General features: G+C 44.3%; 1 protein-coding gene across 3 annotated transcripts in view; it reads left to right on the top strand.

Moving 5' to 3' along the window:
* Positions 1-24453, top strand: part of MAP4K3 (mitogen-activated protein kinase kinase kinase kinase 3) — a 1052401-nt gene that overhangs the window by 595574 nt on the left and 432374 nt on the right. For 2 of the 3 annotated variants that reach the window (XM_029594353.1, XM_029594355.1), the window contains exons 14-15: positions 3425-3483; positions 4545-4607. In XM_029594353.1, coding sequence (XP_029450213.1) covers positions 3425-3483; positions 4545-4607 — 122 coding nt within the window. The remainder of the gene's footprint in view (positions 1-3424; positions 3484-4544; positions 4608-24453) is intronic. The other variant, XM_029594354.1, reaches the window with a different exon arrangement.

The following is a 24453-nucleotide window of genomic DNA, read 5'->3' as shown; positions in this document are numbered from 1 at the left end:
AAAGAGTAAATAACTGATTCACATTTACATGTTCTAGTCCTCTCTCGATTTTATAGACCTCTATCATATCCCTCCTTAGCAGTCTCTTCTCCAAGCTGAATAGCTCTAAACTCTTTAGCCTTTCCTTATAGAGGAGCCATTCTATGCCCTTTATCATTTTGGTTGCCCTTCTCTGTACTTTTTCCAGTGCAACTCTATCTTTTTTTGAGATGCAGAGACCAGAATTACACACAGCACTCAAGGTACAGTCTCACCGTGGAGCGATACAGAGGCATTATGCCATTTTCTGTTTTATTCACCATTCCTTTCCTAACATTCTGTTTCCTTTTTCGACTGCCGCAGCACACTGAGCCAACAATTTCAATGTATTATCCACTATGATGCCTAGATCTTTTTCCTGGTGGTAGCTCCTAATATGGAACCTAACATTGTGTAACCACAGCATGGGTTATTTTTCCCTATATTCTTCACCTTGCACTTGTCCACATTAAATTTCATCTGTCATTTGGATGCCCAATCTTCTAGTCTCACAAGGTCCTTCTGCAATTTATTACAATCTGCATGTGATTTAACTACTCTGAATAATTTTGTAATATGCAAATTTGATCACCTCACGCGTCATATCCCTTTCCACATCATTTATAAATATATTGAAAAGCACCAGTCCAAGTACAGGTTCCTGAGGCACTCCACTGTTTACCTTGTTCACTGAGAAAATTGACCATTTAATTCTATTCTCTATTTCCTTTCTTTTAACCAGTTTGCAATCCATGAAAGGACATTGCCTCCTATCCCATGGCTTTTTAGTTTTCTTAGAAGCCTCTCGTGAGGGATTTTGTCAAACGCCTTCTGAAAATCCAAATACACTATATCTACCGGCTTATCTTTATTCAAATGTTTATTAACCCCTTCAAAATAAATTTACCAGATTTGTGAGACAAGACTTCCCTTAGGTAAATCCATGCTGGTTCTGTTCAGTTAAACCATATCTTTGTATATGTTCTGTGATTTTGATCTTTAGAATAGTTTCCACTGTTTTTCCCAGCACTGAAGTCAGACTTACCAGTCTATAGTTTCCCAGGTCACCCCTGGAGCCCTTTTTAAATGTTGGGGTTACATTGGCCACCCTCCAGTCTTCAGGTAAAATGGATGATTTTAATGATAGGTTATAAATGTCTACTAATAGATCTGAAATTTTATTTTTTGAGTTCATTCAGAACACTGGGGTGCTTCAGTTTGGATTGCAATCTAGATGCCCACCATTGCACATTACTGGCCATGATTTTTGCTAAACTATACTATGCACCACATTTTAAAAATTCTTCAGTACATAAAGGGTATTAAAACTATATATTAACACAAGGTTTTAAATCACTTTGGTATATAGAAAGCTACATTTGCTCAATACTGGCAAAATATTCTTAAGAGAGAAAATGACTTAGAAGCCTCCCTCACGAGAGGCTTCTAAGAAAACTAAAAAGCCATGGGATAGGAAGCAATGTCCTTTCATGGATTGCAAACTGGTTAAATGTTGCCTACAGCTTTTGGTTTCAGGCAATGTATTCTAGTATCATTTTTATGTTCTTTGGTTTTAATATTTTCTGCTGTTGTCCTTATTGGCAGTTTTATTTGCTGTATAAATATAATGGGGAAAAGAAAACAAATACTGGATGCCATTAAAGACTGCACTCTGATTGTTTTGTTACACACAAGTTTCCTGTCTGACCCATTGGGCAACTGTAGGAATATATATCTCATTGATACTCAGTGATGGCTTGCATAGAAACAATGAGGTAGCTTGCAGTTTCTGTGCAATCGGTCTTTAAAATATAAGTAAATAGTTTTATTTCTAAATTTAATTTTATCCCTTCAGTTTGTACAGTTATAAATAGCACGTGTGGACATGTTTTAATATTTCTTGTATTGCATTCCACTAAATAATGTTGATAATTATTAACTTATAAAGCATTCTGTAAATACACAGCATTGTACAAGATCCGTCACATGGTTATAATGTCCTTGGCCAGTGGTGGATTTATTTGGCACAAGAAAGTAAAGTGACTTGCATAAAATCAGATTCCAGATCTCTCTGCCTTAACCAAAAAATTTCACACACCTTAATTATCTTCTAGGTCACTGAGAATGCATTGCTTTGAAAAAGTTATTCATAAAGAATGTACATTAACAGTTCAAAGACTAGGCTGGCCTGATCTCAGACTTGACTCCTGCTTTTTGGGTTACAGTGTCTGAGAACGCTTTGGAGGCAGTGATCACATCCCCGAGAATGAGGCCATCCTATTTATTAATACTGGCACTGACTGACTGGATGACTCGAGTATACTTGTAGATAGCCCCAGAAAGATTCAGTCTGTCTCTTAGCCAGAGGACTGTTGCTATATTGTCTGGGCTAAGTGGGAAAGGGGAAGAAGGATAAAAATGGGCAAAAAACTCCCCAGGTATCTGTAAAGGAAGACTCATGGCATTGTAATCCCCGTTACCTGCTGTATTCTAATTTATAAAGGACTGTGAAAAGAAGCATGTCTGCATGTTCCCTCAATCAAAATGGTACAAAGATTAACAATCAGGGACCGGGCTTTCTCAACAGCAGGCCCCACCATTTGGAATACACTACCCCCAGACCTCCGACAGGAAACCTGCCTCATAAATTTTAAAAAGAAACTGAAGACTTGGCTTTTCGGTAGAGCCTTTCCTGTCTCCTAGACTATATTCTACTAAGATATTATCCAATCAGCTGTGCTTCAATAACTAGCAGAATGTCATATAATCATGTTATAATGATTATCTTTCTCTTCATTTCCAATTCCAAGTTACTCACCCTTGTTATAATGTAACTTTTTACCTTCTGCTCCCAATCTGTCTCCTCTGTTGAGGTTTGACTAGTTATTGTTAATGTACTATCGTTCTATGTAAACCGAGTTGATTTGATCTGTATCAAGAAAATCGGTATATAAAAAACCCTAAATAAATAAATAAATGTAGTGCATCACAGAGGTGATGTTACTGGGTCTGTGACAAGAAAGAGTGTGTTATATTCAGATCACCAAATCATTTCCACAAGCCATCCCAACAGCATTTAAATAGTTTAGTTTTTTATCAGCCTGGAATAGATTTAAAAGAGGTGTGCTTCCTGTTTGTTTAAAATTTTAATTTGCAGTAAGTTAGTGATCAAAGTGGAAATGGAAAATGAATACAATTTTCTCGTTCACATTTTAAAAGCATACTAGGAAAAACAAACATTGCATTTCAGTTAACAAATTAACTGCACTCTGAGAAAATGATGGGGAGCTAACCACAGCATCTCCCATGCCTGCTGAACTCTTCCTATATGAATTGTTACCAGCCAAGCTACAAACTGGATGAGAAAAGCTAACTTATAAATGTAACTTCTTTTCCTCATTGGTAGTTGGTCAAGTAAAGTTTGATCCACCATTAAGGAAGGAGACAGAACCACACCACGAGCTCGTAAGTAGAGTACTGGTCTTTCTTTGCAAATTGCTGTCATGCAGTGGCTTACAATTGTGTTTTGTTGAAGCTGTGTGTCTTGCCAGTAACTGGCAAGTAAAATCCAGTATACAAAAGTATACTAGAATTAATGCTAAAACTCAAGAAATGGGTAATAAATCAATGTAGCTGAAAATTTAAGTATTTCTAAATGTTAGCTTGGAATATATTAGTCCTATTTTCCCTTAGGTTTGCCTCACTAATACACATTGCAAAATAACTTTAACATTTTACCTATTCTTTAATTTGACATATGTTGAATGTTCGGCATTTCATTTTTTTTGTTTATCTTTATTTTATTTATTCATTTATCAATTGTTTCTATACCACCCATACCGAAGACCTGGACGGTTTACAATAAACATCCTTTAGTTACAATTAAGACAGCGAGAAATGGCGGTAATAGTTAAAACAATTATTGCTGTTTTTCTTCTCTTTAAAGATTTTACATGTGACATTTCATTTAACAGGAAAGTCAGGCAAAGTATTTTTCACACTGTAACTGCTTTTTAAAACTAACTTGATGTCAGCTTAGTTTAACTCTGAGGTGTGTAATTACTTTTTAAAATGGATATTATATGTGTTGTTAACCTATTAAGGTTGTCACTTGAACTAATGTACATTATTACAACAAATGACTCCAAATAATTTTTGGTAGAGCTAATTTTTACATGATCTTACATTAATATCCACATAATAGTTTAATGATAAATGTTATGATCAAGCAGACACATTATTTTACAGTAGTGTTCAAAATATTAAGACCATTTTTTCTGTAATTTTGCTCCAAGTAATAGTTGCATTTTTGAATGGTCGGTGCTAATTTAATAGCTACAGTATGTTCAGGTATGAAGTGAAAATGTTTGTTTTGTGAAGCTGCTCATGATAGGTTTAACTTTGCATTTGCTTAAGCAACATATTTTTCTGCTAAGCCTAGCCCTCTCGTGCATTTCCCTTTATGTATTTGTGACTTGCAGTCTCAATGTAAATAATGAGTTTCTTGGTCTCTGTCTGCTGAACAGCTCGACAGTGCCGATCTTTTGGACAGTACAGAAGAAATATACTACACTGCAAGATCTAATCTGGTATTTTTTACTTTCTGATTTTCTTTGTCAGCATTGGCTTTGCGGTTTATTCTTTCTTTCAAAGTTATAATATTTTATGTTTTGTCCTTCGCTAAAAGAGATTTTGATTTTTGTCTGTGCGTACCATATTTGAGCAGCTTATGTGTTGTATCTGTGTGTTTAGATATAGATTTATATAGGTGTGTGTGTGTTTATACATAGAAATATATGGATATGGGTAAAAAAAAGCCTGATTAGATTATTTGTACAGTTATTTTCCCTTTTTTTTTTTAAACAAAGCATAAACCTTATTTAGCACAAGCAGTTTGATAAGTAGAATGATTATTCACCAAATGTGGTGTTAATTACAGCATAAGATGTCAGTTTGAAGGGGATGATTACTTTGGGATGGATTTTGCTGAATCATATCCTGTCATTTATTTTGTACTTCCATTGATATTAAAGTGAAGAGCATCTGCACTTTTTTGTTCTTATCTTGCTGGGTTGACAAATAATAGTGTTATAACTTGAATGCAGTGATGTGTTTATCCTTTGAAAGTCCATAAACATTTTAAGTAACACTGACAGATGTCAAGTTCATTAAAATTTCATGAACGTATTTAAACACAGGGTGACAGCTGAATGATCTCTTCCATTTTCAGACTTCTGCTTATTTTCTCTCATTAATTTTACTGTCATCATTGCAACACATATATTGTGATATTTGATGAGATGCCAGTAAGTGAAGTAAAATATTAACCAAATTATTTTTAACAATATGTTGAAAAAAGCATATTGAAAAATGAAAAAGTAAATTTTCCTGGCGTGTAGCCAGATGGACTCAGAACGAATGGGTATAGTATGCTCGTGCTAGCAGTTGGAGACGGATCTGACGTCAGCACGGGTATATATACCACCACAGGAAGTATAGCAACTCAGTAATTTCCGTCTCCAAAGCAGTTTGGAGATCTTGCACGCTCGCTGAGTGTGTTTCCAATCTACTTTCTATTTTCTATTTTCTACTTTCTTCTTACTAACCTTCTACAGCAACATCGAGCCCCGCACTCCTGCGGTGATACCCATGGGGTCCCTCCCCCAGTTGAGTTTCCCGGGGTGGTTTCCATGATCCCCGGAGGTTTAAGACCTCGGTCCGGTGGCCGACTCGCGGCAGGGACGTAGCCCCCGGGCGAGGCTCGGGCGTGGCGAGAGAGGTGCCTCGGTCCCGGCGTGGACGAGGCAGCGGGTGCATATCCTCAAACGCGGCGGTGAAGGTACTTACCCTCTCCCCCCGCAGCCGGAGACCGCCCGGGTTCCAGCCGGGAAGCGCCGAGGATCAAGTAAGGTGTACATCTCTTACTCTTTGGTCTCCGAGGAACGAGGATCGGTGGCGTGGCCTGTAAGCGGCACGCCGTGGAGGGCGCCATTTTGTTGGCCTTGTTAAGGTATTGAGCGCCCATGATAGGCGCCTGTCTATGACTAAGCGCATATTAAATGTCATTGTGCGTATATTGCTAACCGCATATTGCTGAGAGCATATTGGATATCATTAAGCGTATATTGCTAAATCGCATATTACTGAGAGCATATTGGATATCATTGAGCGTATATCGCTAACCGCATATTGCTGAGAGCATATTGGATATCAGCGTATATTGCTGCCACATATTATTGAGCGCCTGTTGTATTAAGTGTATGTTGCTGCCGCATACTATTGAGCGCCTGTTGTATTAATCCCTCCGGGATTGAGCCATACAGAACCATGAGGCGGTTCTTCCCTAAAGAGGATCTCTCCGACCTGGTATCTCAGTGCCTGGCGGAGTTGGATATTACAGGTCCCAGCGCTATGGTACCCTCTGCGCAGAACCCCCTGCTGGAAGGTCTTGGTCCTACAGCCCGCCATTTTCCATTCTTGCAAGCAGCACAACAACTGATAGATTTGGAATGGGCTGCACCAGCGGCCTCATTCAAAGGGGGTCGGGCCCTGACAGGCATGTACCCCCTGGCACCGGCTATTCAGGAACTGCTGGCGTGCCCTCAGGTGGACGCCTTGATTAGCGCTGTGGTCAAACGCACTACCATTCCAGTTGAGGGGGGGCGGCCCTCAAGGAGCCTCATGACGGGTGACTGGACGCCATTCTGAAACAGACCTTTGAGGTGGCAGCTCTATCTTTGCGGATCGCAACCTGCTGCACAGTGGTGACGCGTTCCTGTTTGTCACAGGTTAGGAACAATGCTCCAGCAGCAGACATGGAGTCAGCTCTCTCGTTCCTCACGGATGCTGCATCTGACCTAGTCCGTACAACAGCCAAGAGGATCTCATCCTCCGTAGCAGCCAGGAGGCAGCTTTGGATCCGGAATTGGTCAGCCGATGCTCCTTCGAAGACACGCTTCACCAGAATGCCCTTTAAGGGCTCTTTTCTGTTTGGCAGCGACCTTGATAGACTGGCCAGCACATGGGGCGCCTCTCCAGTACCTCGACTACCGGAAGATCGGTTCAGAAGGAACCAGCGCGCCTTTCCAAGGCCCTCCAGGGGTAGAAGCTCCCAGCGCTTCATTCCCTATAGGCACCTCGTCCTCAGGCCAGGAACCAGTCCTTTCGGGCCAAGCAGCGCAAGAGGGGAGCTGGCCCGGGTTCAGGTCCCGGCCGTGCCTCACAATGAGAATCCGCCGATCCGTCTGGGGGACGGAGCCATAGGTGGCAGGTTAACCCTCTTCTACCCCAGATGGGTCGAGATTACATTGGACCAGTGGGTCCTCGCCATCATCCGGGAGGGGTATTATCTGGACTTTCATCTCCCTCCGGACAGGTTTGTGGAATCTTCATGTCCCATACACAAGAAGGCAGCATTGGAAGCTACCTTGGCGAGGCTCCTGTCCTTGAAAGCCATCATCCCAGTACCTACCTGGGAAATGAATTCTGGACACTATTCCATTTATTTCATGGTACCCAAGAAAGAGGGCACTTTCCGGCCCATGTTGGACCTCGTCAGTCAATCGCTACTTAAGGGTCCTGAGGTTTCGCATGGAAACTCTGCGCTCAGTCAAGAACGCAGTACAGCCAGGAGAATTCCTCACGGCCTTAGACTTGTCAGAAGCCTACCTGCATATCCCGATCCATCCGGATCATCAGCGCTACCTACGCTTCAAGGTTCTGGGACGCCACTTCCAATTTCGGGCTCTGCCCTTCGGGTTAGCCACGTCGCCGCGGACCTTCACCAAGGTGGTCGTAGTAGTAGCAGCAGCGCTCAGACAGGAAGGAATCCTCGTCCATCCCTACCTGGACGATTGGCTGATCAGGGCGAAATCACGGGAGGAGAGCCTTCGGGTAACCAACAGAGTGATCGCCCTTCTGGAAATCCTGGGATGGGTAGTCAACCTCAACAAGAGTTGCCTACAGCCTTCCCAATCACTGGAATACCTGGGAGTACAGTTTGACACCCAGGCAGACAGTCAGTCTCACTACCAAGAGAAGGTTAAAACTTCAGACGCTTCTCCGGTCCTTGATGGGAGCCAGCCGGCCCATAGCTTGGGATTACCTGCAGGTTCTCGGCCTCATGGCCTACACCCTGGAAGTGGTGCCCTGGGCAAGGGCCCATATGAGACCTCTACAACACTCCCTGCTCTCTCGCTGGAGCCCCCGTTTCCGGAATTATTCCACGCACCTGCCTCTGCCGGCCAGAGTGAGGACCCAGTTACGGTGGTGGTTGCAGTCCAACCACACGAGCAGGGGGTCGAAGATGTCCTCCCCCACGTGGACTCGCTCACCACAGATGCCAGCCTGAGTGGCTGGGGAGCACACTGCGAAGAACTCACTGCGCAAGGGCGGTGGAACAGAGAAGAATCAGGGTGGAACATCAACAGTCTAGAGGCACGAGTAGTCCGGCTAGCCTGCCTGCAATTAGCTCACAGACTGAGGAACAGAGCAGTCAGAGTGATGTCCGACAACGCCACCACGGTGGCATACATCAACCGCCAGGGCGGAACCAGAAGCCGACAGGTCTCTCTAGAGATTTATTTATTTATTTATTTATTTATTTATTTACAAATTTTTGTATACCGACTTTCCTCAAAAAGAAATCAAGACGGTTAACAGAGTAAAACGTCAATACAGATCTATAAGATCATAAAGACGCACATTTTAGTCAATTAACATCAATAATAAAATAAATCATACTTTTATAATCTCTAAAACACATTTCTAAGTCTATTTAATACACATATAGTACATCTTAAAACATAAAATATTACTAAAAAACATCTAAAACCAGATTAATTTAAAACTTAAAAAACAATAACACTAAAATTCTATATAATCAATAAGAGAATCTAAGATGTTAAATAACTCAACTTGACTCTAAAAAGGCTTGTTCAAATAGCCAAGTCTTTATCAATTTCTTAAATTTCTGGATACAAGTTTCCGTTCTAATATCAACAGGAAGGGAATTCCAAATTTTAGGACTAGCCAAAGACAAAGTCCTGTCCCTAACTGAATTCAAATGTGCCACTTTTGGAGAAGGGACTGTAAGCAATGCTTTTCCCAGAGATCTTAAATTTCTAACCGGAGTATGGATCCTGAGAGAGGCATTAAGCCATTCAGCATGATCCCCGTATATTGTCTTATGAATAAGAGTCAGACATTTGTATTGAATTCTTGCATGAATCGGTAACCAATGGAGTTCTATCAGAACTGGTGTAATATCAAATTTTTTCCTATTGGACAAAAGGCGGGCTGCCGCATTTTGAAGTAGCTGTAAAGGGCGAAGAATGACATTTGGTACTCCTAACAATAACGCATTACAATAGTCCAACTTTGGAGAAATCAGAGCCTGAAGCACTGTACGAAAATCCCCAGAATGAAGAAACGGTCTTAGTTTTTTTAAAATGTGAAGTTTAAAAAGACCATCTTTATTAATAGCATTGATATAAGCTTTCATATTTAACTCAGCATCTAAAATAGGACCTAAATCTCTTACTTCATAGTTAATTTTATATGATGGTGAGAGGGATTTTATCTCAATATCCATTTTCTCAGTAACTTTATTACTCAAATATAGGATTTCCGTTTTGGATCTATTTAGCGAAAGAGATGTCTTGGGCAGAGGCGAATTTTCAGGACATCTCCGCCATCCACATTGCCGGGAAGGACAACACCACGGCAGACTTCCTCAGCAGAGAAAGCCTACATCCAGGAGAGTGGCAGCTGTCACCCACAGCCTTCCAGATGATTGTGGATCACTGGGGAATTCCGGACATGGACTTACTGGCGGACAAGTCCAATGCTCAAGTACCCAGATACTTCAGCCGCAAGCACGATCCGTTCTCACACGGAATCGATGCCCTGGTTCAGCCATGGCCTCCAGGGACTCTGCTATATGCCTTTCCTCCGTGGCCTCTGCTGGGCGCCATCATCCACAAGATTCAGAAACACCGGGGCCTAGTTCTTCTAGTGGCACCAGACTGGCCAAGAAGACCCTGGTACGCGGACATGAGAAGACTGCTGGCAGGGGAGCCCCTTCCCCTGCCTCCTCTCCGGGACCTTCTACGTCAAGGTCCCATCCTACACGAGGATCCGGCTCAATTCTCTCTTACGGTCTGGCCATTGAGAGGGCTAGACTGAAGAAAAGAGGTTACTCAGAGCCCGTGATATACACTCCTCCGAGCTCGCAAGTTTTCCACATCCCTCACCTACGTAAGGATCTGGAGAGTATTTGAAGCCTGGTGCGACACTCATGGCACCAACCCACATGCGACCACAATTCCGATGGTTTTAGATTTCCTGCAGGATGGGCTTCAGAAGGGTCTCTCCCTCAGCTCCATCAAGGTTCAGGTGGCTGCGCTGTCTTGCTATGGTCCCAGGAGAGACAGCAAGACCATTGCCAAGCACCCAGATGTTTCTCGCTTCCTGAAAGGAGTCAAGCATATTCGTCCGCCACTGAAGTGGCCTGTGCCCTTATGGAACCTCAACCTTGTTTTGGATTTCCTCGCGGGATCCACCTTAATACCCCTTCGGGGCCTGTCTCTCCATTCTCTAACCTTGAAGATGGTGTTCTTATTGGCGGTGTGTTCAGCACTCCGCATCTCAGAGCTACAAGCACTGTCCTGCCGTGATCCCTTTCTCAGAATCACTCTGGAGGCTATCCATCTTCGCACTGTTCCCTCATTTCTACCTAAAGTGGTCTCACAATTTCACCTTAACCAAACCATATCCTTGTATACCACGGCGGGTTTGAAGAAATCTGAAGAAGGGCGTTTACTACTCCATCTCAATATCGGCAGATTGCTGCCCAGATATCTGGAATTGACACAAGAGGTACGAAAGACAGACCATCTGTTCGTCCTGCACAGCAGAGAGAAACAAGGCGAAGCGGCCTCTCGGCCCACCATCGCCCGCTGGATTACAGAAGTTATCTGAGCAGCTTACGTAGAGGCCGGGAAGTCTCCGCCTCTACAGATCAAGGCTCATTCTACCAGAGCACAAGCGGCATCTTGGGCAGAATCCAGGATGCTGTCGCCTGCAGAAATATGTAAAGCAGCGACATGGTCCTCCCTCCATACCTTTTCCAGGTTCTACCGTCTGGATGTCCAGGCCAGGGAGGACACAGCATTTGCGAGGGCAGTCCTACATGGTCCTCAGGCAGCCTCCCACCTAGGCTGGGAGTAAAGCTTTTGTACATCCCATTTGTTCTGAGTCCATCTGGCTACGCGACAGGAAATGTTGAGATTACTTACCTGATAATCTCCTTTTACTTAGTGTAGACAGATGGACTCAGCATCCCGCCCAGCTGCCAGTGTACATGGGTTTCACCGATTCAAGGTAAGCCATGTCATTTGTTTACATAAGAGCGTCCCCTTTTTCCAGGTGTCGACGCCTTCCGGTTGGGAATGCTGGTGGTCTCCAGCTACTATCAATCGGTCAGGGGAATCCTGTTTCACTATTTCACTGAGCGTCAGTACACACATCCATAACAGCTTTTGCAAGGAAGATTACTGAGTTGCTACGCTTCCTGTGGGGGTATATATACCCGTGCTGACGTCAGATCCGTCTCCAACTGCTAGCACGAGCATACTATACCCATTTGTTCTGAGTCCATCTGTCTACACTAAGGAAAAGGAGATTATCAGGTAAGTAATCTCAACAATAATTTATCAGAAAGGGAATGCTACAGTAGCCTGAGCTGCTGATATGAATGCTCCTTATGAAATGTGTAGCCATGGAAAGTTTAGGTTGATGTAGATACTACAAATGGGTATTTTTGTTTTTCTGGTATTTGGTAGACCACTTAAAATAAAAGTGGACAGCAGCTCTGGCCTTTTGACAGCCTTGTAATTTGCAGGACTGTGCTGGTCTGCGCCTCTCAAGCTGCCACCACTGTTCGAGGAGTCCAGGGTGGATGTCGGCACCACCTATCTACCTGATGAGAAGAAGAAGCAACAAAAAGACTGACTGTGCTTATCTTATGGCATCCCTGGCCATTTCCAGAAAAATTGCTCCAGTTAACTGCAGACTTGGAGCTTCTCTCTAATAAGGAAAGAGGTCAAGATACCAATACCGCTTTTACTGTAAGAATTGTTCGTGGACCTGTATCTTCTCATCTTACTACAATGGCACAGTTTTTCTGGAGGAACACCAAAATATCCACCATAGCCATGATTGAGTTTGGTGCTTCTGTCTATTTTATGGACCTTGACTTTGCTCAACAGCTCCAGATTCCTATCTTCCAGAAAGAGGTAGGAGTTGTAGTCAAAACAATTGATTGCCTTCTTTGCCATATTGAAGAAGGCATTCACTTTGGCCCCAATTTTGGTGAATCCAGACCCTAAGCTACCCTTCATGGTAGAGTCTGATGTGTTGAGAATAAGCCACTGGGGTTATCCTTTTCCAGTGAAGGGGTCTATGAATCTCCTCCTCCCTTGTTCCTTCTTTCCTCAAAAGCTAATGCCCATTGAGCAAAACTACCACACCTAAGATAAAGAATTATTATCAACTAAAACAACTTTTAAGGAATATTGATGCCTCCTGGAAGTGTACACCATCCATAAGAACTTGCAATATCTATGAACCATGAGGAATATGAACTCCCAGCAGGTCCACTAGTCGCTCTTCTTTTCTTTATTACTTTTTATCTTAACCTAATGACCCAGCACACAGAATAGTAAGACAGATGCTTTGTCTCTGTCTCGCAGGAGTTATCAAAGCCTACCCCTATTCTGCATCCAGAGAATTTCATCTTGGGCACCTGCCAATTAGTTATCATGGAATTAGAACAGAGCTGCCTAAAGATGAATTTGCTCAGACCCAATGCTGACAAATAAAGGAAACAGTTGAGGGCAAGTGGAGCCAGTGAGGAAAGTGTCTTTATAGAAAGCAGAAGCTATATGTGCTGCAAGGACTTTCCCACCTGAAAAATTTCTGGATGTGCCATGTCTCCCTTCTGTCAGGTCACCCGGGACTCTGTAAAACCAAGAAACTGATCAGTCGAGATTGTTGGTATCCCAGTTGGAGCAAAGGCGTTGCGGAGTATAATGCCTCCTCTAAGGTCTATACTTGCAATAAAGTACCAAGCCAAAGCCCCTTTGGATTGTTGAACCCAATGCCAGTACCAGAGGGACCCTGACAATGGATTTCCCTGGACTTTATTACTGACTACCTGGTATCGCAGGCTAAGTCCACAGTCTTGATTGTTATGTACTCATTCTCAAAAATAGCTCACTTAGTGCCCTTCACAGGTCAGTCTTCCTTCTGAGAGACAGTGGAACTTTTGGTCAAGAAAGTAATTCAGCTACACAGGTTGCCATCTCACATTGTTTCAGACCAAGGATAACAGTTTGTGGCAAGATTTTAAAGGGAGATAGCGACGGTCCTAGGCATCCACCAACTCCACTTGTCATCTGCTTTCCACCCATAGTCTGACAGACAAATGGAGCAGCTAACCAAACCTTGGAGCAGTATCTGCATTGCTTTTGCCATTACCAGAAATCTGATCACAACTGCTTCCTATGGCAGAGTTTGCATACAATTCCAAACACTCATCCACTAAGACCTCACGTTCTTCACCAACCAAGGTTTCCATCCACATTTCCATTCAGGAGAAACCAATCAGACCCCGATTCCTGCAGCAGCCAACTGAGTAAATACCTTGGGCGATTTGCATACACAAAATCACAGGGAATCAAGCCAGAGAAGCCCAGAAAAAGTTCACAGATGGGCAACAGAAACCAGTTTCGCAGTTTGTGGTTGGGGACAAATTCTGGGTCACAATGAGAAAAGCAAAAGGCCCCACAGCCAAGCTGGACCAAAAATACATGAGTCCATTTACCATCAAGGAGCAAATTAACCCTGTAGTCTTCAGTGTACAACTTCCCACCAAACTGCAAGTCCACCCAGTGCTTCCTGTTGCAGGTCTTGAAGCTGTATAAGCCAAACCCCTTTCCAAAACACTTAAGTGTTCCCTTCCAAAGATGGTTTCAGTCCAGGGCCTTCGAGGTCATTGTTCAGTGAATCCTGTATGCAAGATACATTTGGGGACGTCTTCACTATCTCATAGACTGGAAGGGCAGTCCGTGGTCCTGAGGATCCATAGCTAGGAACCAGCAGAGTACATACATGCCAACAGACTCCTAGCCCATTTGTGCAGAGAATACCAAGACAAATTGAGACCTTGGGTCCAGGAGGGGCCATCTGGAAAGGGGTGTTCTGTAAGGAATAACAGGTTTTGAACCGGCAACCATCAGAGATTGGATTCAGACCCTCAGAATTAACCACAGGTCCAGGTGATCTTGAATACCTTGGTAGTAATTTCTAGTGTACCTGGCAGGGACAGTCCACGCCCATGGACTCTCCCAATTGGACTACACTTGGCTGTGTCACTTAATGGAAGCTGTATATAAAAAAAAAAAACCCTGCTTGACTTGCCCTCACTGGTCCAAACGGACTTCTGAGGCCTTGCCTATGGAAATATTGTCCAACTGGCCCCTGATTCTTGATATACATATGACATTTGATTCATGCAAGATTCCTAATGTATACCTAGGACAACAGCTTTGGCCTGCTTGTGCTGTCAGGAATTCCTCAGATCCTAAAGTTCCAGCTGCACTTCCAGCACACAGGCATTGTGCTTGGTGAGTTTGCTTTCTGAGCCGCTGCTTTCTAAGACCCCTGGTCTCTTCTAGACTCTTTGCTTCTCCTAGGACAAGCAGGACGGTAGTCCTGACAAGTGGGTGACATCAGATGGAGCCCAGCCTGGAAAACTTTTGTCAAAGTTTCTAGAAACTTTTGTCTGGCACACAGCATGCCACTATCCATGCATCCACTCAGGGTCCCCTCTTCAGTCTCTTCTTTTCCACTGAGCTGTTGTCTCGTGAATGTGGAGCTCGCACTTTTTTTTTTTTCCTGGAAAACTTTCCACGTTCAAGTTTTTCTCTGTTCTTTTCCTGCGCTGGGTCCCTCGATAACATCCCGGCTCTAGTTAGTGGGCATTGCGGTGAGTTTTTGCATTCCTTGCAGTAGATCCTTGACAGTGCCAGCTCCTGGTGACAGCTGAAAATCGACTGCTCGTTGGTTACTTTTTGAAATGGCGGCATCAGGGTTTCGTCCGTCCCCCCAGTGCCCCGGACCATGTCCATTACAGACTGTCATGAGATCTGGGGGCATTGCACAATGTCAGGGGGTGTCACTTTTGTGCCCAAATTACCCCAAGGGTCGCCGCGCACGCCTTGCCAAAATGGAGAAACTGTTTGGCCCCAGGACATCTGGTCCCTTGGCATCAACATTGGGGGCCTCGACACCATTGGGGAAAGGAGAGCTGGTGGCTGCCAGTCCCGTATTGTCTTCTCCGCTGGGTCCTCAGGTCGAATTGGGTGCTGGGGACCAGCCTACTTCCATTTCTTCTCGTTCCAAGTCGTCTCCGTCTCCCTCGGTGCTGGGGAAAGACCAGGCTGAGTATTGGAAATCGAGGAAGCACTGTCATTGGTCTCCGTCCTTGCATGAGACCAGGCTTGGGAAGGCACTGGCACTGCCCTACATGGCATCGAGCCGCCAGCCCCATCAGGGCTACCACCGATGTCGGAGCCTGCATTTTGGTGCTGGCACCATTGCAGGAGCACTTGGACTTGCTCCATGGTGTGCTACCAACACAGCAGATTCTAGTGCTCCGGGTGCCCTCAGTGTCCCGGGGAGCACTTGATGCTTCCCCTGATGGAGCCCATTCCTGATTCCTCAAATGAGGATGAGCCGTCTGGACTGAGGGCTCTGCTTTCAGGGCCGACCCCAAGGCCAGCATTGCCCGAGCCCCTACCGGGTCCCTCAAAGCCCCTGGGGCTCCATGCCTCGGGCCAAGGGCATAGTCCGGGCTCCCTGACCAGTGTCCCTGGGCGACCTGAATGAGGAGGATGCCCAGTATGACCCATGGGGGGGGGGGGGGGGTGAAGCATCCTACTCAGAGAATTCTGAGGACCTGCCCTCTGAGCCATCTCCTCCGGAGGAGAGGCATCAATCCCCTCCCGAGGATCTGATGTTTGCGGCTTTCTACAGGCCATGGTGGAGTCTGTTCTGTTCCAGCTCCTGACGGAGTAATACTCCAGATACAAGATGCTGTAGATCCTCCAGTTTGTGGATGCGCCTAAAGAGTTGGTGGCAGTCCCAGCTCATCACATTTTTAAGGACTTGTTTGTCTGGCTCTGTGAACACCTCAGTATCCCCGATGAACAGGAAGACCGATGCGATGTATCTGGTTCAGCCCACCAAGGAGCTTGAGAGGCATCAGCTCCCACACCAGTCTGTGGTGGTGGAATTTGCCCTAAAGAAAGCAGAGCATTCTCCCAGGAAAGCAGGATGGTAGTCCTCACATATGGGTGACATCAGATGGAGCCCTGTCACGGAACACTTTTGTCAAAGTTTCTAGAACTTTGACTGGCACACTGAGCATGCCCAGCATGCCATTAACCCTGTAGCCACCAGGGATCCCCCTTCAGTCTCTCTTTTTTTTTTTTTTTCCCGCGCAGCAGTTGCCTCGTGGTTTAAGAGCTCTGTGAGAAATTTCTCACAACTTTCATCACAGAAAAATCCCTCACCTGGGTCCCCCATAGAATACCGGTCCCTCCGATGCTCGATAAGTGTTTCCCTGTTGTTTACGGTAGATTCCCGGCGGCATTTATGATCGTGCCTGATGGTCATCGACCGCGCACCTGCCTTTTTTTACAATGGCGACTGGGTTCAGAAATGTCCTGAGTGTTTAAGGACCATGTCCATTACGGACCCATATACCGTTTGTGATTGGGCCCCTCACACGACGTTCGTTGATGCCCTAGTTGTGCACAAATGACCCCAAAAGGCCGTCGCACTTGCCTGGATAAGATGCAGCACTTATTTGGATCAAAACGTTCTGCTCAATCGATCGCACAGGGTCCGTCGACTTCGGAGATGCCCCGCCAGGAACATCGTGGAGAGAGACCGTCCATCACCAACACCAACGAAGGCATGGGCATCATCATCCTATGCCGGAGAAGGACCGGACCGAGCACAGAAGGAAACACCGACATCGGCACCGATGGGCATCCCTGACCGGTGACGGCACCGATACCGCGGCGGCATCAACTTCCATCGAACTGCCTGCGAAGAGGGCCCAGGGAGAGGAGCCCCCATCTTCCTCTGGACCCGGGATCCCTAGGCATTCCCCACCGGTGCCGGGCATCAAGCCTCCACAGGCCCCCATGGAAGCTCAGGTGACACCTACCCCGATTGCCGTGCCACCCATGCCGGCCTCTTGGGAGTAATTGGTCTGCATAGTCCAAAAGGTAGTGCTGAGTGCCCTACGGGGCTTCCGCGCTTATCGGGAGATATGTTTGTGGCTGGGCTGTTTATACAATGCACTCGGCACACACACCGCCCAGCCACAAGCCTATCCCCCAGTTTGGGCATGCTGGGCTTTTAAAATTTGGTCTTTATTACCTAGTAAGGAAATTAACTGTTGGCCTGTGTCTTAGACAGACATTGACAAACTGGAAATTATAAAGCATTGACAAACTGGAAATTATAAAGCATCTATTTTTGTTTCTTTAAGTTCTTGGAGATTTATAAGCAGTTAATATAACTGGAACCAGGCAGCATGTGGAATTCTCACCCATTCGCTGGCTCATCCTTAGCATTTCTTGCTTTTCTGCCTTTGAGTATAGTATATGTAATTGCACATGATGTACTTCAAAAACCATTTTCCTTTAAACACCAATTTTTTGGAATTAAGCATGCCAAATCAGTTTCCCTCTTTATTTTTGTTTTAAGGGAGTTTGCTTATAATTAAAAACAAACAGATCATTAAGATCTTTTTCCTCCTGATATATATATATATATATATATATATATATATATATATATAAATAAATTTTTTTAAAGATTTTGGAAAGGTCATTCTACGACAAAGTATATGTTAAAAAAAGGGCACTGCTGTGCAGAATGTGATTAGTGCTCCATGCAAGCACCATTCTAATGCGCGCGTGCACACATACAGTTTGAATAAAGCATAAATATTTCAGGACTGTCCTCAGATTGGAAAATGTGGGTATGGCTTTAATGAAAAATGTATATCTTTTCCAAAGCTGCCATAAGAGCTTTAGTAATGAAATCAAAAGATGAAACCAAGGAACAGACAAGTTACTATTGTGAAAAAATCTGCTTGGCACTACTCCTTTAAAACTGTACTTTGCAAGCATTTTTGTTTTTGGAAAATTTAAAATTAATATTACAAATTGCCTCAGAAGTATATAAAGATGAAAAGCAATATCTGGCATTTTGAATAAGACTGAACAAGATTATTATAGAAGGATCCAAAATAGATGAATGTTTTTATTTAGTCTAAAAAGTATGTAAAAATGTGACATTTAAAAATCAAGGTCTTGCTCTTATTTTGCTCTGTTTGCTAGTTGCAAAGCTGATCTTAGCCCTGCATAACCATCTTGTCTGTTCTTTCACCTTCATACATCATTAGACAGTAAAGAGTCAGATGCTTGACACTGTTTTTGTCAGTTTTTGATGATGTATGAAGAAATCAGCTTGCTTTCCCTCTGCTGTTTTTATTTTTGCTGTGTTTTTATTTTTACTGTAAGTTTAGCCAAAACAAATTTATTTGACCAATACAGTGATTAGGGAAGATATAGAGTGAACACATTTATGCAGAGCCAATTTCTAGCTCTATATAGCAGATTGCATTAAAAAGAACTTTAATTTAACCTTTATTTACCTCCAGAATTGCAGGAGTTGTCAGTTCTTTATTTTATTGCTCTTAACTCTCTGTTATGACCTCTTGCCACTAACTGCTCCTTGATAGGGTCATTCAGAGAATCAACGGGATAGCTGGGAGCAATGTAACATAGCAAATGAAGTAGTAAAAGACCTACTATTCTTAAAAGTCCAACATTAAATCCAACAATTAGGTCCTCTTCAGTGTCTTGTTACCAAGTTTTCTAATGATCGTAGTTCCCAAAACTAATGAACCATTGTCTATCTGACCACCTCATGCTCATTGAAGATTGGGTTTTGACAATCGTCATTCCATTTAGGCTACCCCATTGCTTTCTTGGAAGCCCAGTGTAGCCATACAACTGCTGTTGGGATTGTTATAACTGCTCCATGTAGGTTAACTAAATTTCTTCTTAGAAACATAGTGTAGTCTTGCCATTGCTATTTGGATTGTAACTGCCATTCTATGCAGGTCACCCCAATGTTTTCTGTAAAACTAAGGAAAGGTTTTACATTGAAAGTAATTTCTATTCCCAAATTAAAAAAATAGAAGTGTACACCCTGGATAAAGAAGAGCATTATCAACATAGCTGATTTTTGAGCTGAGTATGTTGAAATACTGCTTGTAAGAAACGGGTTTATTTTACTGTTAATTTTTCTATATATGAATTTCCATAGTCACCTGTAAATTACCTTTTAGATTGTATCAGATATCATTCCTAAATGCCAAATAAGAGCATGCATTAAACATATTGCAATTCTAAATCCTTGGAGCCTGCATATTGATATGTTTAGACAGAAATTAACTCTAATGATTAGGCAGGCTTTTTCTAGCAGCTACTTTTAGAATAGACATCTAACTAGATAAATGAAGCTTGACCGACGTGCCCGCAAATGCGCAGTAGAGAGCAGCTCTACTGCGCATGTGCGGGCGAGCACGTCAGTCTTAGGCAGCGTCAAAAAAAACCAAAAAACATGGCGGCAGCGGTGGTAGCAGCGGCAGCGGTAGCGGCGGCGGTAGCGGGCGGCAGCGGCGGCGGTAGCGAGCGGCGGCGGTAGCGGCAGCGGTGGTGGGGCGGCGGCGGTAGCGGGCGGCCGGCGGAGGCGGTAGCGGCGGGCGGCAGTGGCGGCGGTGGCGGGCGGCGGCGGTAGCGGCAGCGGCCAGTAGCGAGGGAGGGAGGAGAGAGAGAGAGGGAGGGAGGGACGGACTAAGTGGGAGGGACGAAGAGAGAGAGTGGGAGGGAGTGACTGAGTGAGAGGGAGGGATTGAGTGAGGGGGAGGGACTGAGTGAGGGGGAGTGAGGCGGGACTGAGGGAGAGGGAGGGAGTGAGTGGGACTGAGGGAGAGGGAGGGAGGGAGTGGGACTGAGGGAGAGTGAGTGGGACTGAGTGTGAGTGAGAGGGAGAGAGGGGGAGGGAGTGAGTGAGACTGAGTGGGAGGGAGGGACTGAGTGAGAGGAGAGGGAGGCTGGGGAGGAGTGGGTGAGTGGGTGGGAGGGAGGTAGGGGAGAGAGAATGAGGGAGGTAGGGGAGAGAGAATGAGGGGGAGGTGAGAGACAGAGGGATGTAGCCCGTTTTAACGGGCTTAACGGTTTGTCTTTAAATAAAACAAAATTAAAACATTACGCCTCAGTTCTTTACCCCAATGGCATAAAATAAAATTGTTTCCTTTGTTGGACCTAATGTTCTATCTTGGATCTTTGCTGTAAATGATCTCTAATTCACAAAAATATTTAGTTTTTATTAACATTGTAATAATATACGTATACTGATAAAAGCATTAACCCACTGACTCTAGTGCCCTATGCTATCAAGTTGGAAACCTGTGTTTAGTTTCTGACTTATACTTGTTCTAAAGAGTGACTGGAGCTAGGAAAGTTGAAGATTTGCTGGCCTTTGGAGTGAGGAAACTCACTCCAAGATGAGATTTGGGCAAGGTTCTCTCAACCTAGCTTGATGTTACCCAGGTAGAGAGTCCCTCAAGCTAGGCTGAGAGAACCTTGCCCAAATCTCATCTTGGAGTGAATTTCCTCACTCCGAAGGCCAGCAAATCTTCACAAGAGACCACTGTTCTGTTCGTACATCTCACATTGAATGTCAAAGTGGCCCCTACCCCCCTACACTAATACTTAACCCTCACCTCGAGTTACTAGGTGGGCCTCCCATAGGGATACAAATACCTGTCTAGGGAGGAGGCACTATAGCAAGGCGCTCTCTCTCGAAACAGGCCTGATCGTGAACCGCGATAAACCTTTACTGGCCTCTAGTGCACAACGTAACTCAAATGAAAGAGTTGTAGTTATTGGCCGCGTTAGGAGCCATGCTAAACTGCGTCTGTTTCGCGGCACACGATAAATCCTCCCTACTTTACATGACCCCCAATGTGTGCAGTTCTGATGGTATTATCTCATAGCTGACCACAGAGCAGAGGTAGAAACTTCTTTTGTATTTGATCTTGCTCTCTTAATATAGTTTGTCTTAATATACTGCCTTTCTCAAAAACTGAGACATCTGCACAGTAAAACAGAGAAATAATATATATGAGAATTTAGGAACTTACCGATCGGTGGAAGGAGAATAGAGTTAAGGCCTGAGTCTAAAATCAATAACAGTTTTATTTATATTCTACTCTTCTGATCCCATCCAGAATGGAGAAAAACAATTAGAGTTGTGCATAAATTCTGTGTTGTACAGTTGCACAGAATTCCTTCAGTAGTACTAAACTTTGACTTGGAGCCAGGAGAGTCCCCATCCTAGACATAAGTAGCAGATGGGTCAGTCCTTGTCTTTCAACTTCTGCTTCATAGTGTTTAATACTGAAAACATCCCTAGTTTGTGATCCAAATAGAAACCAGGATTGCCTCAACTATACTACTGTGAAAATTCTGAGCAAGAAAAATGTAAAATTCTGCAAAATTTTATGTACTTTATATTTGTCAAAATAACACAGTATAAATTTCTCTCTTTCAGTGGTTTAATTGAAAATGGAATACACTAAAAAGTTATTGCTTAAAAGATGCAGAATTCTTTTATATCTTTTTGCATTCTCTCTCCACAACTTGTCCTGAACCTCTTCTCTCAAACCCAATAACCTGTCTACTCTCTCAGGCCCAGCTCCCCTATCCCATACTCTCTCGCTCCTTTGATTCCCCGCCATATGTGTTCTCTCCCTCAAGCCCGACACCCCCCCCCCCCTTGTGTGCTCTGACCTGACCCCTCCATATGCTCTTTCCTTCCCCTGACCAACTTAAACCCCTTCCCCACCTCACACACTCTCAATCTGTTCTTAGGCTTGATTCCCTTTGATTTTTCTGTCCCTCTCCATCAAGCCTCACTCTGCTTTCCCAGCTGAACCTTAGCCTCCATTCTGGGTTAATGCAGATACCGCAGACGCTTGCCAGTTCCTCCTCCATCCTGGCCCATATAGGCTGATGATGCAGCAATTAACATTTCCTTCTTGCGGGCTAAAATCCTCACTGTTGCCTGCCTGCCCACCCACAGGGCCAAATTCTGCTCAAGAGGTGAATTCTGCACAAATTCTTCATTGTGCAATTTCACAGTATTGCTGCAGAAGTATTATTACATATGATTTGGAGCCAGGCAGTCACCTTAAAATGGACATAGGCATAAACTTTAGGAACCCTTATGTAATGGGTTCCAGAGGTGAGCAAACTGAAATATTACTGTTAAAATAGTTATCTCTATGGACAAAGAGGACACTATCAGTCACATGAGGGGCTGATGTCATCCAATGGCACTGGCCCAGGGGAGCTCTCGCAGAGCTGAAAGTCTTTCTGAGCATGTGCAGCATGGTGTTTGGCTTTTTCTTAATGCCCATGGGTTTTCTTGACCACATTTTCAGTTGATTGTTTGTTTGTTTATTTAAGGTTTTTATATACCGGCATTCATGATACAATCACATCATGCTGGTTTACAGTTAAACAGGGGTGCAAATACATTTAAACTAAAAACACGTGCAAGGAAATTGCAGTTACAAATAACAAAGGAGATCGAACCGGGAGAGAAGGGAAATACAGAAGTAGATTAACATTGAACTAGTGGCGTAGAGAAATACTGAATTGGATTAACATCTCGTGGTGTTATTTACAAGGGCAGTAGTGACTGAGTTGTGGAAGTTGATAAGGCAACAATGTTTGTTCTAATTTTTTAGTAAATTTTCATTCCAGGTCTCCTTAAAAAAAAAAAAAAAAAAACAAAAAAAAAAAAAAACCCAACCTGGATATTTTTTTGTTGAAAAGTTTGTAAAACTGTCTTTTTGTCTAATATGTCCTTTAATTACTAGTGATTATTATTTTTGCTGCTTGATGTCACCGTTGTTTTCAGTGGATCCTTTCATATCCCTCTAACTTTCTTTTTAGTTTACCAGTTGACTCCCTGGGCCTCTGTCCCTCCCAACACAGCCCATATGGCGAAACACGATCTGTGTTGGGGGACCGAAACTTTCCTTCAACCACTCATGAGTAAAGATGGAAATGTTTATTCTAATATTTCTTCACGCTTCATTCTTTTAGTAATTCTATACAAGGATCCGTAAAAACTCTTTAGCGCTATACCATGGTTATTGTGGTTTATACCTATTGGGATAGATTTTTAAAGCTATGTGCGGGCGTAGATTTGTTCGCGCAACCCGACGCGAACAAATCTACGCCCGATTTTTTAACATGCGCGTTCTGCCACACGCATGTTATAAAATCCAGGATCGGCACACGCAGGAGGGTGCACAATTGTGCAACTTGCGCGCGCCGAGCAGCCTGCCTCCATTCCCTCTGAGGTGTGCCAGTTTGCTCTGGCCCCACCCCCCACCTTCCCCTACCTAACCCATCCCACAGCCCTAACTAAATCCCCCCCCCAACCTTTGTTACGAAAGTTACGCCTGCCGGTGGGCTGCCAACACACCATTCCCCGGCCTTGGGGCTGGTTCGGAGGGCTCGGCCATGCCCCTGGAACGCCCCGGGCCGGCACCATGCGCACGGCCCTGCCCCCGGAATGCCCCCGAGTGCTGTGCCGCCCCTGACACGTCCCCAACACGCCCCCCCCCCCAAGCAAAGCCCCGGGACTTACGTGCGTCCCGAGGCTTTGTGCGCGCCGGCAGCCTATGCAACATAGGCGCGCCGGCGTGCAGGGCTTTTAAAATCTGCCCCATTGTGTATACCGCTCATCACCTCCACTTCCCATTGGCATGAGTCATTCCCATGACACTTCAAATTGTGAAGCCTGCGCAAGAATGTCCTCTAGAGCCATAAGGTATAGGCAGCATAAACTATTTTCAGAGGCCTCTTCTTCAGAAGAAAGAGCAGTCCTAAGACCAAAAAGTCCAAAGTTTCAGAAACAGAAGAGGCCAAAGTCTTTCAGGTACAGAAGCACTTCTTCTTCCTTAATCTCATCAGGATAAGTAATAGTCCTCCTCAGGACATAAATTAGCATGAGATTCTTCTAAGTTTAGAAAGGACTCATTGGAAGTAATGAAAACCTTGGCACCATCAACTGCAAGTTCCATGGCACAGAGCTGTTTTATGAACATCAGTGTCTGCACTGACCATGTCAGCACTATTGCTGTCAAAGTGGCTTAGTTCAGTGCAGAGAATGTCTGAGCTGAGCGCTTCAACACTTGAGCCA

This window comes from Rhinatrema bivittatum, chromosome 3 (genome assembly GCF_901001135.1).
Source record: "Rhinatrema bivittatum chromosome 3, aRhiBiv1.1, whole genome shotgun sequence".
NCBI classification, from domain to species: domain Eukaryota; kingdom Metazoa; phylum Chordata; class Amphibia; order Gymnophiona; family Rhinatrematidae; genus Rhinatrema; species Rhinatrema bivittatum.
The sequence above is the reverse complement of the archived record's forward strand: the minus strand, read 5'-3'. Positions and strand labels throughout refer to the sequence as shown.